The sequence below is a fragment of the Setaria viridis genome, chromosome 6, assembly GCF_005286985.2.
Source record: "Setaria viridis chromosome 6, Setaria_viridis_v4.0, whole genome shotgun sequence".
Classification (NCBI taxonomy): Eukaryota; Viridiplantae; Streptophyta; class Magnoliopsida; order Poales; family Poaceae; genus Setaria; species Setaria viridis.
The window spans coordinates 35,977,510-35,994,059 of NC_048268.2; the positions used below are offsets into that span (position 1 = coordinate 35,977,510).

Here is a 16,550-nt window from a genome sequence, read left to right on the forward strand (position 1 = left end):
TTGCTTGAAATGTGTGTGTGTGAGAGAGATTCGCCGTGAGTAGTAGTACAGCCCCGTGACAAGAGCTAGAGGTTTGGCAACATATTGTTGTTAGTTGATCCTGTAGCTGAGCACTAGTTGGTCCTGTATATATAACACGGTACTCGATCATTGTTAACAGTACATGGCTTGTCATTTACTTGCCACCGTATAATTCCTCAGTTTCCCACGCACGCTGTCATCTAGTGCTAAGATTTGGAATTCCTGGGGAGATGAAATGCATGATCATTAGCTCATCTCTATCACATGCGTATGCGTGTTTGGGATCGCCAAAACGATGGTCACCCTCGAACGTCGATCGTGGGTTAAAAGCCTTAGCCTCGCAGGTTCTACAACAGAAGCAGGAAACACCAAATCTCTTAACCTCGCATATTCTCAGTTGTTAAGGTGCTTCAAGGGTGAGTAATGCCGGCAGCAATGATTGGTCCCCATTTGACTAACCGTCGAGTGTGCAAAAACTTCTCCGAACAGTCGGCTCGTTGTGTTTTGCTTTTTTACACAGGAATGAGCACGGAACTGAATCCCTCAAAGTAAAGATCCTTCGTCAAGACGCAACGAAGCTGGTGCCTCGAGGCTAGGCGCTCGGTTCAGGATGCGGGTGAAGTCTTGAGGTTAACAGGCGGGAGGTGTGGGAAACGTGACCACGTGAAAAAGTTTAATTTGTACACATGTTCCTCAATGATGTATGGCATATCCTAGGAATATAGTGGTTGAGTAAGGACATTTTCAGGATGTAATGTAGGTCATGAATCACGATAATAGGGGAGCCCTACTCCATTGTAAAGCGAGATCATTTTTTCAATTGAATATTGTTACTGTTCGGTCTCAAATTGAGACCAACAATGCGTTCGTCTAAACATGCATTATGCTGTTTTGTTTTGTCCTGCATTTCTCAGATATCACATGCAATCATGCAGAAACGCATCTCGGAGGAATTTTACAATGCAATATCTTATAGCTACATGGGTCGCTGGACCCTGACAATTAAGGTACGTGACAAAGAATGTCGTGAGAATGAGGTCATGAATCGATGCGTGCATAAAGTGCATTGTATGGTGCGGATTAGTACTATATTCTCTCCTTTTTTTCTTAATGTGCACGGTGTGTACTTCTCTTTCGGTGTATTTCTTATGAATCTTTAAATGACATGAAAACTGGTATTTGGCAGGAATGCATATATATGTTAAACTAGATAGCTTTCTATGTTTTTGGATGACATTATTTGACATCATTTCCAGTTCATGAGACCAGTAATTGAGCAAACATGGAGAAATTTTGCGAGGCTTTGATCAGATTAAATGTGCTCCTGTCAACAAATACTGTAGTATAATTTTACTATGAAATTGCCATACGAGAAGTATATGTAGCATGCATGGAATGTTTTGCATATATGTAATGTACATGGATCGGATAGTTCCACGAGGAGAATGAAATTACCATCAGCTGGCGTTGTCTTTTTCTCCCCGTCCGGATGAGACGTGTGTGGAATACAAGATAAGCGAAAGAATTTCCTGTGGTTCTCAGTCAGTGGTTTATCTAGCTATAGCTAGGGCCATGCATCTGTAGACCATTGTACAGTGACATGTATCTCTAGTAGTTTTTATATTACTTCCCTGTTTCAGGTCAATTTTCCATATACAATCTTCTCGTTACAGTATAGACGTACACATACGATTAAATGGTAAATAGGCTAACTGACGAGCAACAAGCGCAGCAGATTAACATCATCTACAGAGAAGTTGAAAGGGATGAGCATCTTGAGGTGGTCCCAGACAGGGCACACGCGGGCCCCACCGTCTAGGTCACTGTCGCCGATGGCTCACCGGCCTCACCCCCAAGCGGCCCTTTCGTTCCCTAGTTGGAGCCATCGAGCTGAGCGGAGCGGAGGAGAGCCATGAGGCGATAGGGAATTGCTCGCTCATAACCAACCACCACTCATACTCCTCCTCCTCCTTCCCTCCCCTTTCCCTTCCGTGTTCCAAGAGAGGCGCATGCTCCGGTTGCTAGCTTCAGTTCCATCCCCGTAGCTTCGCCCCATCTCCAACAATCGCCTTTCAGAATTCGTTAATCATCCGGTTCGTGCTTGATGGAACCTCGATTTGTTCATCTACTTGTTTGCGAAAGGATTGTTGTGTTTTCTGTCTAGTATTTAATTCTTCCGTTCGATTGTTCTATTATATAGTGTTATATGTGTTACTTGTTTGTTTGGTGCTTTGGTTTCTTGCATCATATCTCTTTGCTCTTTCTCCATGGGCGCCGTGTTTCTAGCTGCACCTGCTCGCTAGCTCCCTTTGTGCTACACCTAGCTGCTCCTCTTTTGCGCCTTGTTTGCAAGTGCAACAGCTGCAGCTAGGTTTGTTTGGACTTTCTTTTCATCGCTAGTTTTAATTTCTTGTTGCTTTGTACCTAGAGACGATTTGGAGCTACTTTACTTTACTTTGTCCTCTGTGGCTCTCTGGGTGTTGTAGCTAGCACACACAGATGACAGATCCATCCATCCATGTCCATGCTCATGCATGCTCCACATCTCCAGTCACTCAAGTGTGTCCTAGCACATGATCTATCATTCCATCCATCTTTCTATCTATCCATCAGTCCATGCTGGATGGCTATACACATATATAGATGGTGGAATTTTCTTTTGTGTATGTAAGGTTACTTGCCTCACACCATTTAATTTGCCTCTTCTCTCGTTTGTCTTCTAGATCGATCGGCCGTGCAGAAGAAGCCGGAGGCTAACAGAGTCGTCATCAGGTAGGCTAAGCTAGTGTCCAAGAGAAGAGAGATACACACGCAGAGGAGGACACAGTCAAGCTGCCACACTGCGGCGTGACTTGGACTAGCCAGTGTGACCGGCCGGTAGCTAGCTTGCTTCTTCTCGGTCTCTACTCCGGCACAAGACAAACTACCAGCAGGTCTTGTTGTTGGTGCCGTGCCAATCGAATCAACTCCCATCATCAGCTGAGAGCCAAGACGACAGACATGGCGGCGTCTGCCCACCTGTTCGGACTCGGCGACGCGCAGATGCAGCCGCGGCCGCCGCCGCAGCAGGCGGCGCCACCTCCTCCTGCCGCGCCGCCGGCGCCAAAGAAGAAGAGGAATCAGCCCGGTAACCCAAGCAAGTACCGCCTCCGATCCTTTTTTTATTGATACGATTGATCTCGCGATTACCTTCCAAATCCATATTCATACGATAATACTAATACACACGCACGCGGCCCATCAGAAGATCCTGACGCGGAGGTGATCGCGCTGTCTCCCAAGACGCTGCTGGCGACGAACCGGTTCGTGTGCGAGGTGTGCAACAAGGGTTTCCAGCGGGAGCAGAACCTGCAGCTCCACCGGCGCGGGCACAACCTGCCGTGGAAGCTGAAGCAGAAGAACCCCAAGGAGACGCGGCGGCGGGTGTACCTGTGCCCGGAGCCGACGTGCGTGCACCACGACCCGTCGAGGGCGCTCGGCGACCTCACCGGCATCAAGAAGCACTACTGCCGCAAGCACGGCGAGAAGAAGTGGAAGTGCGACAAGTGCAACAAGCGATACGCCGTGCAGTCCGACTGGAAGGCGCACTCCAAGACCTGCGGCACCAGGGAGTACAGATGCGACTGCGGCACCCTCTTCTCCAGGTCCGTATGCTTGCTCTTCGTCGTCGTGGTCGTTGTCGTTGTCGTCGTCTTCGATCCGATTGCAATCGAATTTCAGTTTAATTTCCCAGTTCTTCCCAAACTTGAAATTCGTTCGTTACTGTTGTTGTTTTTTAGACTTATTACAACGAAGTAGTACTACTACTAGCTTTTGATATATTTTTTTAAATGTGTGTATACTATGCTGTGAGGTGAGGCATGCATGATTGGGTCATGATGAATTCAGGCACGGAAAGGCACGCGAGATCCATGGTGATTTGATGCATTGGAGTTAGGGTTAGGGTTGTCACTGGCCGGCAAGCAAGACACCTGCTTTCTGCGCCCGTGCTGCTGGGCTGCTTCTTGCGCACTTTCTGTTTGGAAATTGGACTCGGATTCCATTCCAATTCCCCCTTTGCGCGCTTGGACCATCCAATCCAAGAGAGAGAAAGAGTTGTAGAGCGAGAGAGAGAGATGTCGTAGGTAGAGAGAGAAAGGGGTGGTCACACGTGAACTGCTTGCTAGCCCTCCTGTCTCTGCAGCAGCTAGCTGCAGTGCATGCCATGGTCGTTTTGAGAAGAAGACAAAAGCCAGCCTCCTTTTTCACCTCGGAATCCGCATCCTGCTCCGATCCATGGATGGGATCCCCACCTGTTCACGTGATGACATATGCATGTCTCGCCACCACCACGGCCATGGCAGCTAGCCCTGCTCTGTGGCCTGTTCTCATGTGACCGTGACGCCCGGATGGGATGCATCGCGCATGCCTGCAGGCAGCGACACTGCTCCCTCCCTCTCTATTCTTTTCATGGCGGTCGTCGTCGTCGTCCCTGTTCGTCTGAAACGACGACGACTGCATGCAGGCGAAGGGATCGATGCGTGCGAGGGGAGGACGACAGATACCACTCGATATAGGATTTTTGCTGTGCTTCTGTTCATGTAAACGCATCAAATATGGTAAAGATATACTTGCAAATTTCCATGTCACTATGTATTTGGATCCTAGCTAGCTAGCTAAAGGGGGTATGAACTGCATTTTGCTGCTGGGGCAGGGAAATTTCTTAATTCCGTCAGTTTTCCCTTTCCATTTCGGGTTTGTTTTTGGACACATATATAGCACTGTTCAATGTTCATGCATGGTCTCCACTTTGTACGTACATCCCATCCAAAACAGAAATTAGTTCTTTCAGTCAACCCAAAAGCACGAGTACAAAGTGAATTCAATCATTGTACTAATTGTAAAGCTAAGTCCAGTTGCTCACTGCACTTCTACACAATTAGATATTTTCCCAAAGAATAAAGACTGACTGCTACTAACAATCAGGGGTGTTTTCCTAAAGAATAAGTTGGACACATACCACTGTTCATGGTCTGCACTTTGTAACCTCCCATCCAGAACAGAAATTAGTTCTTCCAGTCAACCCAAAAGAACTAATAAAATGTCAAGTTTAATCACTGTACTACCCAGCAGTTAACATCTACACAATAGCATACAAAACATCTATTGTATCTTTGTTCAAAAACCTAGCTATTAGATATTTTCTCAAAGGATGGCTACTAATGCGTAGTCTGTTAATAATAATTACTAAGCGAAACTTACCTGAATGTAAGTCATAATTTTCTGAGGTCCTTTAATTTGTACGGTGATATTCCCCTAGCTAGTAGTATAGCTAGCTAGGGATGTTCTTTCAACATCAGCGCTATTTAAAACCTATCTCAACAATTTCTAAGAAAACTACAGTGATTTTTTAAATGTGTAGTTCAGTTTCTCTTGATCGAAAACTTGGCAAAATGTTCCAAAAAAAACCTGGCAAAATTTTTTAACCTGATTATTAATAGTTCCGGAATTTAGCAACAACTGTTCAAAACACTTCAGCATTTTCATTTTTTCAAATTCTTTCAACAAACGTCTCTTAAGAGCATGTTTGGTTCACTAACATGTAATAGTATCTGATTATTACAAAGCTAGGGAATGGGTACCGGTACATGCTTTATTTTGATTCAGCTTGGCCCGTGCAATTGAATTGATTCATCGTTGATCCCCCTTATCCAAGTGTTATCACATTATGATACCACTAATGACGTTTGAAAACTCACATGAACTATACCCATATTTAGGAACTCATATATAAAAGGAGTTATTTCTTATTTCCCAATATCAGTTGGACGCCGCAAAAAATCATGGCTAATATGTAGTTTACTATTTTCCCTGACATTTCTAATTAAAATTTCAGTTTGTTGTTTTCCAAGTGTTAAATTAGCATTATTTTCATTCACCTTTTTCCAAGGCCCATGGATCAACATGCTTGCTATTTCATATTAAATTGCACAAATATTATATATAGTTCATTGTAGTTGAAGAATCATCATCTGCAGTGCAGGAACTACTGTGATTCAGTTTCAAAATATTTTGTTTTTTTACACTCAGTTTATTACAAAGAGTAATTGTCTGATTAGCCTTTGATGTGTTTTTCTTTGGTTGGGCGCCAATCGCAGGAGGGACAGCTTCATCACCCACCGTGCCTTCTGCGACGCACTGGCGCAGGAGAATGCAAGGGTGCCGCCCATCGGCGCCGGCATGTACGGCGCCGGCGGCATGGCCTTCGGCCTCTCTGGAATGGCCGCCTCCCAGCTGCAATCCTTCCAAGACCAGGCCCACTCCTCGGCCACCACCGCCATCAGCGGCAATCCGGCGGCGCAGTTCGAACACCTCATGCCGACCTCCACCTCGTTCCGCGGCGCGCAGCCGGCGTCGTCGTCCTCCTCGCCGTTCTACCTCGGCGGCGCTGAGGACGGCAACCAGAGCCAACCGGGACACACCTCGCTGCTCCACGGCAAGCCGGCCTTCCACGGCCTGATGCAGCTGCCGGAGCAGCACGGCCAGCCGGGGAGCAACGGCCTCCTCAACCTGGGGTTCTTCTCGGGCGCGAGCAGCGGCGGCCAGGACGCGCGCCTCGTCTTCCCGGGCCAGTTCAACGGCGCCGCCGGCGGGAACGGCCGCGGCGATGGCGGCGAGCACGGCAACAGCAGCGCCAACACCGAGTCCGCGGCCATCTTCTCCGGGAACCTAATGGGCAACCAAATGACAGGCGGCGGCGGCGGCGGCTTCTCTTCATCCTTGTACAACTCAGCTGGGACCGTCGCGCCGCCGCAGATGTCGGCGACAGCGCTGTTGCAGAAGGCCGCTCAGATGGGCGCGACGTCGAGCGGCGGCGGTGGCGGAAGCGCGAACTCTCTGCTCAAGGGGCTCGGTAGCGGCGGCGCGTTGAACGGGAGAGCTGCCGGAGCAGCCGGGTTCATGGCCGGGGAGAGCTCGTCGAGGAGCGCTTCACAGGCCGAGAACGAGAGCCAGTTCCGGGACCTGATGAACTCGCTCGCCGCTTCCGGGAGCAGCGGCTTCCCCGGCCTGGACGACGGCAAGCCGAGCACGAGAGACTTCCTCGGCGTCGGCGGCGGCGTCGTGCGGAGCATGGGCGGCGCGGCGGGGCTGCCGCTGCGGCACGGCGCCGCGGGCATTGGCATGGGCTCATTGGACCCTGAAATGAAGTAGGAGATCGGATAAAAAACAACAAAGGCAAGGATTGCATGCATATAGCTAGCAGCAGCCTAGCTACACTGACTAGGGTTCATGGAGTTGCATTGGTTGGTGGATGGTGATGATGAGGCCATCAAACCATCATCATGTGTTACTTATGGTATATGCTGCATGGTGAATACAATGGTGATTTGATCCATGTTGCATTATGTTTTTGAATTGTGAATTGGTGATGGGATGTATTGTAGTGTAGTGTAGCTTCTGAAGAACATGGAATCGATCAAGTAATAATAGCAGTTGGCCGGAACATTATTCGTTAAATGTCTGTGTCTATACTTAGTTAAATTTGGCTCTGATACATAGTATTGGTCTGCATTATCTGACTGAAGCAGCAGTGACATAGTTTTTGTTCAGTAATATCTCTGATGAGTACCCTGGGTAGGGATTTTGTATTGTTTGAATTGTTAGCTACACTTAACCTGAATTTCGGTAAATCTTGTATATTAAGATTTGACTTTTTTTTAAAAATGATTTGATGATATAGCGTCGGTGTTTTATACCTGGCAACCTAGAACTCGAAGGTAAAAGCGAGGACACAAGATATAGATTTATACAAGTTCGGACCGCCAGAGTAGCGTAATATCGTACGTCCTGTTTGGTGGAGTATATTGCACCCTGCGCTTGGGTATTGTTTGGTATTGAGGATTTGGTCCTCTGTTGTGGTTCTCTGAGGTCTTCGCCTACCGATCTAGGGACCCCTGCCCTCTTTTATATACTTGAGGGGACGGGATTACTAGTCGGTTATAAGGTAGGAGTTCTAGTAGGATTACATGGTATGAGTCTTAGTAGGATTACAGAGAAATCCGAGTAGAAGTCCGTCTTCTTCCTTCCTTGCGGGTACTGGGGATCTATCCCCGATAAGCCCTCGAGCGCTTTATAGTCGAATGTAGTAGTCTTCGAGTACTTTTCAGATCCTCACCGAGTAGTATTAGTGCTCCTCGAGTACTTTTGTTTGGCTGAATCTTCAAAGTTCTTCAAAGCTGTCATGAGGCTATGGTGTGCTCAAGCCTTTGATCATCTTGATTTTGTAATCTTCATCTTTGGAATGTGATATGGAGGGCAGCGGAAGTCGCACTTCATATGGAGTAACCCCCGAGCCTTAGGTCGGTTGAATCGAACAATTAGGCTGCGGGTCAATAAAATCTTGAATCTTCTTCTTTTATCTTGAAAAAAATCAACTGTTGGGTGTAGCTTATCAGCCCCTGAGCCCTGGAATAATTAAATAATCAATTCAAGGGTCTAGCGAGCTTTAGTCTTCATGCTAGTTGTCGTCTGAGTTGTTTTGCGGCGTCCAGCCCCCGAGCTTATGCGTCAGGTGAGCTGTAGGAGCTACGTCAAGTAGTTATTGGCACTTAGCCCCCGAGCTTGGAAGCTAGCTGAGTCATTGGAGATGTTTCGAGTAGTATTGGTGCTTAGCCCCCGAGCCTAGGAGCTAGCGGAGCTATTGGAGGTACGCTGAGCGTCCTGGAGAGTCATCGCCGAAGCTTGACCTACAAAAGGAGATGCATGCATTATGTAGCATATTGTAGAATTTTGGAACTACTAAAATTTGTTCAGTGATGAATATAATTTAAATGTTGTGTGTCATGCTCAGCCATATTTTTCCTAGAGTAGTTAGCCTGTTACGTTTAGGATCCCAGTACCTGTTTAGCCATTCCCACTGTGTGTGAGGTTTTTGTCTCGTGTACGCGTATTGGTACTGCTGCTTCGCGTCGGAGATCTTTATCTCATGTACGCGTCATAGCGTTTAGGCCTGACTGAAGATCCGAGGCTTTCATAGATTTAGGCGTGTTCTACTCAAGTAGATTAACAACCGCTAAGAGAAGATATTTAAAATAAGTAGTCGGCATTGCGATAAAAAGACTGTGCGATTACGCGTAAAGTAGTCATTAAGACTTTTCTGCCTTTTTGGCGAGGAGAGCGTGTGTTGCCGCGTATAGGATTTGTGTCTCCTTAGGGTGTAACCGCTACAAGCCTCCAGCACTCAGTGCACCAAGGATGTGGCGGAGCTTCTGGAACTCAGTGCACCAAACTCATGGCGATAGCCTTCGTAATTCGGTGTACCAAGCCCATGGCTGTTGGTTAACATGCCTCGGGAATAATTGGCATAGTGTATCTCTGAAGGGTAATTCCCGTTGAGAGGTGTACGCAAATAAGTAGTTGGTGCATTGCCCTGCATGCGGAAAACAAACTGAAAAAATTATGTAAAATAATTAAAAAGATGACTTAGCTTGATTCGTAGATGATTCTGGATGAAGCCATAGCGGTCGTCGTGAAGGCTCGATGGTTGTTGATGAAGCCAATTAATCGGAGTCGATTCCGACTAGTTGTCGACGGTGTGAAGTCTGCCCTGACTAATTTTCTAGTCGAGATGAGTAGTCAAAGTAGTCGGCAGCGAGTCGGTGTTGCCAATTGTTGGTGTTGCCGCGAAGCACTTGAAGCCTTCTGGTGGCCTCCCGTGTGTGCATGTAGCATAATTCCACAGATTTCCTTCCTCGGCACGGAAGTCAGCGGAAACATGAAGAGGTTATTCCGCCTGATCCTTGTGTGTGTTCTTCTGTGTGTTGACCGATACTGACTCGGAGTTGCCATAGTACTCCATGAGATTTATTCCCTTTTGGACTCGACATGGTAATCACCTCGACCTCGAACTGTTGGCTGGCTACCACGATTTGTACTTAGAGCTCTGATTGAATCATACTCCATCTTGGACTTGACGCTACCCACGATGCAAAATCCAACGGTTTGAGGCATATCAACTCGCCGATCTTGCTTGCTAATAGTCAGCATAGGACAATGAACGCGCCACTTCGACTAGATTGATCTTGATGATGAGGTCCTTCAAGCTCGCCTGATGATCTCAACGATCACCCCTACCTAGCACGCCAGATGTCGGTGTTTTATACCGGCAACCTACCGAGGGGTATCCCGAGGTAGTAGATTAGTTGGTGGGGGATCGTTGGACCTAGAACTCAAAGGTAAAAGCAAGGACACAAGAAACAGATTTATACAGGTTCAGGCCGCCAGAGTAGCGTAATACCCTACGTCCTGTTTGGTGGAGTATATTGCGCCCTACGCTTGAGTGTTGTTTGGTATTGAGGATTTGGTCCTCTGTTGTGGTTCTCTAATGTCTTTGCCTACCGATCTAGGGACCCTTGCCATCCTTCGTATACTTGGGGGGTGGGATTACTAGTCGGTTACAAGGTAGGAGTTCTAGTAGGATTACGTGGTATGAGTCCTAGTAGGATTACAGAGAATTCCTAGTAGGAGTCCGTCTTCTTCCTTCCTTGCGGCTACTGGGGATCTATCGACCGATAGTTCATTATATTTAGCTTTAACACTACGTCTAATTTGTTCCAATTTTATGTAAAACAAGAATCTCATAAAAATAAATAAATCTCGTGGTACAAGTTCTACTATCTTTCAATAAATATGCAAATTTATCATTAATATTTATCGAATAATTCATTTGAATATTGTAGAATTCATTTTCTTTTCTAAAATGGTTTGAGGTGTTTGAGCATTTTCCCCCATTTAAATAATTTTTATCTTGTATAGTTTCAAAAATCACTACCACGCCCATCCTAAACCGTTTTGATTGGACTCAGATGCCAAAGCTAGATGGAACTTTGGTTTTTTTTTTTGCGAACCTCAGATGGAACTGAAAATTGGGGTATATGGTATTGGAGTTGGTCTCAAAATTAGACAAATTAAAGAGTTGAGGGGTCACTAAAATATCCACAAAAAAGATATTGATGGCCAAAATTTAAATATGACTTATTTTTAACTAGATGTCCTAATTTTGTTATGGTATTCAGCCCACTTTTGCAGCTTCATTGCTTGCAGAAAGGTACGACATGTAGGTCACACTGCTTCGTAAGATAAAAAAGAATAGAAACAGAGGATGGATATACCACTGAATAGTACATAATACGTATACGTACTTAGCTTCACTGCAATTCTACTTGCATTGACACGTACAGAAACTAGGTAAGGCAAGCTAGGTCAGCTACTCAGCTTAGACTGAATGGTCAGCACCAGCTGCACGGCTAAATGAGATAATTCATCAACTAGCCTAAGCTATATAACTCCAGTATAATAATCCCTCCGTTTCAAATTGTAGATCATAAATTTTGCTACGCACCTGAACATAGCAAAATCTATTAATGTAAAAATATCAAAACAACCTACAATTTGGGACGGAGGGAGTTCGGTTGTATTTCCACATCAACTAGCAACGCAATTACACGTACCATTAGTTAGTTGTTGTACAATAGATTAGCAGCCACACGGTCCCTCTAAACGCAAGTAGTCATACATCAGCCCCTGAAATGGGCTCTGGTTCCTGGGCTGCTTCAGGTAGATTGTGTTCATCCCTTGGACAAGCCAGGCACTATCCACATTGATGTTGAACAGCCAGTATAGCCCATGGATCCCATGTCTTGCTATGGCGTTGTCCCTGCCGATCAGCCCGGTGGCGAAGTGAGGAACACCCCTGTTCTGATCGTTAAAGAAAACCTGCACAAGAAGATTTATCATGCATGAATATTTCAGTGAGGACATCTGACAAGAGAAAACTGGAAAGAAGAAGAAGAAGATAGGGAAGAGCAATATCTTCTTTCTGAAGTAACCTGCAACTCAGCGCGTGCCGAAGACGCAAGCGCCACTCGGAACTTATAGGTGCTGCCTGGACTCACACTGTCAAGAGTGAACTTGATTTGCCATGTAGTTGGTTGGTAAGTGTTGTCATCAACTTTTCTGATGTGGAGACAGGCACAGGTGTTAGCACTTGGTAGAAGTGAATCATATTTATCTTTGTGCAAACAGTTTTATCTGAAGGACACAACAAACTGCACCTGTTAACTTGAGCATAGAACCAATCGGTGCTATAGTCGCTCTGGCCGATTGTGTACACCAGATCACTGTCTGGGTATAGTTCTGCATATCGTTCCCAAAGTCCGTATTGCCTAAACCTGCAATCACCGGTGACCGTTCAGAAGACTATAGGATAAGGATGATGATCGGTATAGGTTTCAGTTGACCTGTCAGGGTGGTTGATGTACAGTCTATTGATATAGTTGGGGTTAGGGTCTGGGACATAGAACTCAGCGGCGGATCGATCAGGTACTCCAATCTCCCACATCGTCGGACCGTCTCTTGGTGGTTCATACACAAGGTCACCCAGATAAATATCATCCCCTGCATGTCAATACCGAATACATCAGGAGATCGCTAAAAGTTGCAGGAATGTGTGCGCGCCAGCCAACTGAAGATGCTTACCTGAATTTTCCTCAAAAAAAAAAAAGATGCTTACCTGAAGCTATGGTCAGTGTAGCATCTAATCTGTAGTCCCCTATGAAACCGGGAACCCATGCATACAGGTTGTAGTTCCCAGTTACAATGCTCCTTATGTAGAAGCTCCCATCTACGTCTGCTCTACACCAGAATTGGTATCCCTGTGGAAATGCAGTGTGCGAGAATAAGCTGAATACCCTGAAACTAAAAAGCAACTCATTTTATATGAACAGAAACAGGGAATGTACATGGCATGCTAATTTACCTTGCACTCTCTTTGCCAGGATCCAACTTCTCCTGGTAGGGCCAAGCCTACATAGGCTCCGGAGGCATAAAGGTCCTCATCATCTATATACCTAAATGACACGATGGTTAATAAGTGGTGTAAAAGGATTTTAACTGCATCAGGGGCACTTAAAGAGTTTCAAGTTACTGTAATCTTATAATTTAGTTGCCGGAGAAACTGGAAACTGGTGGCACTTGATACCTGTCTCGAACTAGTAATCTACCAGAGATGCAACCTCTTTGCTCAGTCTTCTGAAAATCCTCTGAAAGTGCGAAACTATATGGCCAGCTTTCTTTCTCAATCATCATCTGATGACACAAGGGAAAACATAAATAAAATAAAGTTGCTTCACAGTTCTGTAGTACTCGTAGCACGTGGAAAAGATAATTAGCTAGTAGTTTCGTTTAAAAAATAATAATATGTAGCTAGTAATTGGTAGCTACTCTGTCTGAAATCTGATTTTTTTTTATCAGGAAATCTGAATTATTGTCACCTGAACTTTTGCGTCCTCCCAGAGCATAGTTGGGTCACTTCCGTCCCAACTGGAATTAAGGTACATGAATACCGGTCCATGGACCTTTTTCCAGTATTCTCCATTGGTAAACACGGGTGAAAGGTCATCCCCCGCATAATGTGCGCTAAGAAACATCTGTAGTCAGATGGAAGAAAACATTCAGAAGAATAAATTGCATATGAGCAAATAATATGAGCTCTGGTTCAGACTCTTAGTAGGTTCCGGATCATGGTAAATGCCTGGTTGCCTGAACTTACAGCCAGTGTAGTGGGGCCAACATGAGAGGTCAAATTCTGCTTCAGGGGTCCTCCTGTCCTGAACTCATCACTTGGAGTGATCTGCCAGAAGCCGATGGGAGGATCGAATGACATCCATCCATGGACATTGTTGTACTGGTCCTCGCAAGAGTACTGGTACTTGTCGTCAACCTTGACAGACATTATGAGCAATGTTCAGATTTAAAATGCAGTCAGCTATTCACCATGGATAGGCAGCATATATTATCTTTTTTTCTCTGTTATTAGGCCAGCTTACCTCCCCTCTGAGATCAGGATTGATTGGGTCCACAAGGAGCACGGCCTCAGGGTATGCTAATGGCTGGCCTCGGGGAGGCAGTCGGTCATCGGGCATTGGCATAATTCTCTGCCTGTTGTCAGCCAATGCCATGTAATGAAACCTGAAATTGCACAAAAGCATAGATGGCTTCAGTAGACAGCAACATTCAGACATTCAGTGAACTGGACAAAATGCAGATAACTAGGCCTACTTGTCTTTCCGGAGCTTGAAAGCCACCCTCGTCTCTCCCAAGCCAAAGTCAGGCCATCCTTCCTTATGCTCATAGATTCCATAGGTGTAGAATCCTGAAGAACCCCGGAGAACGATGAACCTGTAATGTACAGGAACATTTGCTCTGCTTAACATGTTATCTTTCATTTTCGCTTATTATCAATGAATTGAAGTGATGAGAATTGCTGAATTGATATGTTTGTTCAGCATTCACCTCTTATCGATGTTCAAGGGGACAGCTTTGCCTTCAAGGGAAGGATCCCAATTTCTGGTGAAGGAGACCTCAGCCTGGTTTTCATCGTGGTATATGATGCGGAACTCAGTGCCTTTGATCCTGCAAGGGAATGCTCCATTTCAGATTCATTTGGGATTCTTTTTTTCTGAATCAGAAGCAAAGTACATTCACAGGGAGGCACTAGCCAAGTCTAAATTTTGAATTAAGAGATCTCTTACACATCAAAGATGCCGGTTTTCTGTCCTGGTGGGTTCCAAACAAGGTCCCAGTACCTGACGGAACATGCAGCAGCATTACACTTGGTCAACTCTGTTTCAGCATCAAATTTGCATGTATAACCAATAACTGAAGAATGAAGTACATTTTTTAACTGTGCCAAAATCCAATTAGCAGCAATCTTAATTGAGCGAGCTATACAAAAGATAGAAAAAGTGGAGATAAAAAGAATAAAGTGATAAGGATTTTGAAGCAAAAATAAAGTAACTAGAAGTTGGTACCGCACCCTCTGTTGTCTTCCTTGTTAAGGATCTCCATGAGATTATCCACACCATTGTAGCGCACGCCGGTCACGATCCCGTCCGGGTTGGACAGCGTCAGCTCAAAGATGCCATTTTTTATCTCAACCTGCACACCCAAATCAACAGATTCCCATCACACGGACACCAATCCTGCAAATAATTAACAAAACCAATTGGCTCAAGTGCAGGCGGATGGGGACTCACATATCGGTTGCTGACCTTGACCCTGACGCCGTCGGTGGCGTCGACGGCGCCGGCGCCGGCCGGCGACGGAGGGCCCATGCAGCAGAGGCTCCTGCAGCTTCAGACAGACACAGACGAACGCATGCATACGAGAGCGAGAGAGATGAGAGGCAAGAAGCCAGCGCCATGTTCTTGTGCGTATATATAGAAACTGGCTGGAGAAAGCTCGGAGCAGTATTAATGGCGGCATTGCCCAAGTGTGTGTGCGCATACGCATGTGATTAGCAGGAGCAGTAGTACCTAAGCTTCCCCATGGGCGATGGACAGATCGACGTCGTCCTCCACTAGTTGCTGTTCTTGCTCGGTGCAGTTGGGACGTACGTGTGTGGAGGCGCTTGGACGGGCGGTTAGTTATCCCTTGGGTTGGAAAGCAAGCATGCGAGGAGTGGAGTTGAAGCCAAGGAGGAGGATGAGGAGGAGATGGAGGAGGGCGGCAATGGCGTCCCCCGGCCGGCCCTCGTCCGCGTCTTTAATTCCTGGTGGTTGGTCGGCAGGGACACTTGTGACTTGCTGGCAAGCGCGCTGCAGGAATGGCGAAAGGTGGAAGTGGCTGACTGGCTTGTGGCCACGGCGAAAGATGGATGCAATTAAACGATGCTGGCAGCTGCAGCCTTGAAGCAGTCTTGCTGGATTTGTGAAGTTTGGCTGATCAGAGTTTCAGCAATTAGTTCCTGCCCAGATTCGTGCAAAGCTTAGCACGGAAATGCAAAAATGTTTGGCAACGACCATCTAAACGAGAAAAACGGGTGCTAATTTTTATGGCCGGCCAAATTAGTTGCTGCAAGTTTGGTTGAAGCAGGAAACGGCTCCAAGTTTATTTGATTCTTTCTAGCTACTAATTACGTATTAGGACGAACGAACTAGTTAAAGCTTGCAAGGACAAGGAGAAAGAAACCCAAGAATATAATATAATATAATCCACAAGAGGTCGAGACAAATGAACAGGAATTGCAAGAGCATAGTCGTGGCATGGTACCTTGGATTGGAGTTTGCAGGACCAGCACCAACAGGTCGATGAAGCAGGCAGGCACTGGAGAAAGAGGAACTCCACAGGATTTATTTCGATTAACAAATGCGACAAGGTTGGCCATTCCTATCACTGCGCCGTGATTGTATTAAAGAAAACCAGAGCCCCATTGTTTGGCCAGAATCCATTGATGACCTTATTTTAACATGCATGTGCCCTCGATTAAGTGCCAATGCTGACTTGGCTCCCATCTAGAAGCCTCCCAATATAGTACCAGAAGCAAAAGGTGCCGCTGTTTTGGCACTTGTATTTTCTTTCGTTATAAATAAATGTATACTTGACATTTTAGATAATCTGTAATCAAAATTTTAAACTTTAACAATAAATGTCTATTTTAGATAGAAAACTTTGAAACATTAACCATGCATAAACTACGTTTAGATAATATC

At 45.9% G+C, this 16,550-nt stretch overlaps 2 protein-coding genes across 6 annotated transcripts; one reads left to right on the top strand and one right to left on the bottom strand.

Annotated features, from left to right (window-relative positions):
• Positions 1-1,882: 1,882 nt before the first annotated feature.
• LOC117860632 (uncharacterized) lies at positions 1,883-7,518 on the top strand. 3 transcript variants are annotated; one of them, XM_034743988.2, is made up of 4 exons: positions 1,883-2,114; positions 2,745-3,157; positions 3,266-3,665; positions 6,159-7,518. In XM_034743988.2, exons 2-4 carry the CDS (start codon positions 3,022-3,024, stop codon positions 7,210-7,212), a joined length of 1,590 nt encoding a protein of 529 aa, XP_034599879.1. In that variant the 5' UTR covers positions 1,883-2,114; positions 2,745-3,021; the 3' UTR covers positions 7,213-7,518. The 3 variants fall into 3 exon arrangements, with proteins under 3 accessions (XP_034599879.1, XP_034599880.1, XP_034599881.1); XM_034743989.2 differs by having other exon boundaries at positions 3,269-3,665; XM_034743990.2 differs by having other exon boundaries at positions 2,745-3,148.
• Positions 7,519-11,489: 3,971 nt separating this feature from the next.
• LOC117859715 (uncharacterized) lies at positions 11,490-16,229 on the bottom strand. Of its 3 annotated transcripts, XM_034742894.2 has the most exons (17): positions 16,111-16,229; positions 15,375-15,805; positions 15,096-15,192; positions 14,876-14,997; positions 14,592-14,645; positions 14,353-14,472; positions 14,119-14,238; positions 13,887-14,028; positions 13,610-13,780; positions 13,332-13,487; positions 13,040-13,146; positions 12,818-12,908; positions 12,572-12,713; positions 12,300-12,456; positions 12,114-12,230; positions 11,889-12,015; positions 11,490-11,775 (listed from the first exon to the last, which is right to left on the bottom strand). In XM_034742894.2, exons 2-17 carry the CDS (start codon positions 15,386-15,388, stop codon positions 11,536-11,538), a joined length of 1,977 nt encoding a protein of 658 aa, XP_034598785.1. In that variant the 5' UTR covers positions 15,389-15,805; positions 16,111-16,229; the 3' UTR covers positions 11,490-11,535. The 3 variants fall into 3 exon arrangements, with proteins under 3 accessions (XP_034598785.1, XP_034598784.1, XP_072150674.1); XM_034742893.2 differs by having other exon boundaries at positions 15,375-16,199; XM_072294573.1 differs by lacking the exon at positions 15,375-15,805 and having other exon boundaries at positions 16,111-16,168.
• Between the last annotated feature and the right edge of the window lie 321 nt (positions 16,230-16,550).

What these genes read in the sequence shown, in the direction of transcription:
- LOC117860632 (XM_034743988.2), top strand. Translation starts at nt 3,022, where the DNA reads ATGGCGGCGTCTGCCCACCTGTTCGGACTCGGCGACGCGCAGATGCAG. An exon ending in GAATCAGCCCGGTAACCCAA is followed by an intron (nt 3,158 to 3,265) that starts GCAAGTACCGCC and finishes GCGGCCCATCAG; the next exon opens with AAGATCCTGACGCGGAGGTG. An exon ending in TGCGGCACCCTCTTCTCCAG is followed by an intron (nt 3,666 to 6,158) that starts GTCCGTATGCTT and finishes CGCCAATCGCAG; the next exon opens with GAGGGACAGCTTCATCACCC.
- LOC117859715 (XM_034742894.2), bottom strand. An exon ending in CCTGGCAAAGAGAGTGCAAG is followed by an intron (nt 12,714 to 12,817) that starts GTAAATTAGCAT and finishes GCATTTCCACAG; the next exon opens with GGATACCAATTCTGGTGTAG. An exon ending in TTCTATGCTCAAGTTAACAG is followed by an intron (nt 12,016 to 12,113) that starts GTGCAGTTTGTT and finishes TCTCCACATCAG; the next exon opens with AAAAGTTGATGACAACACTT.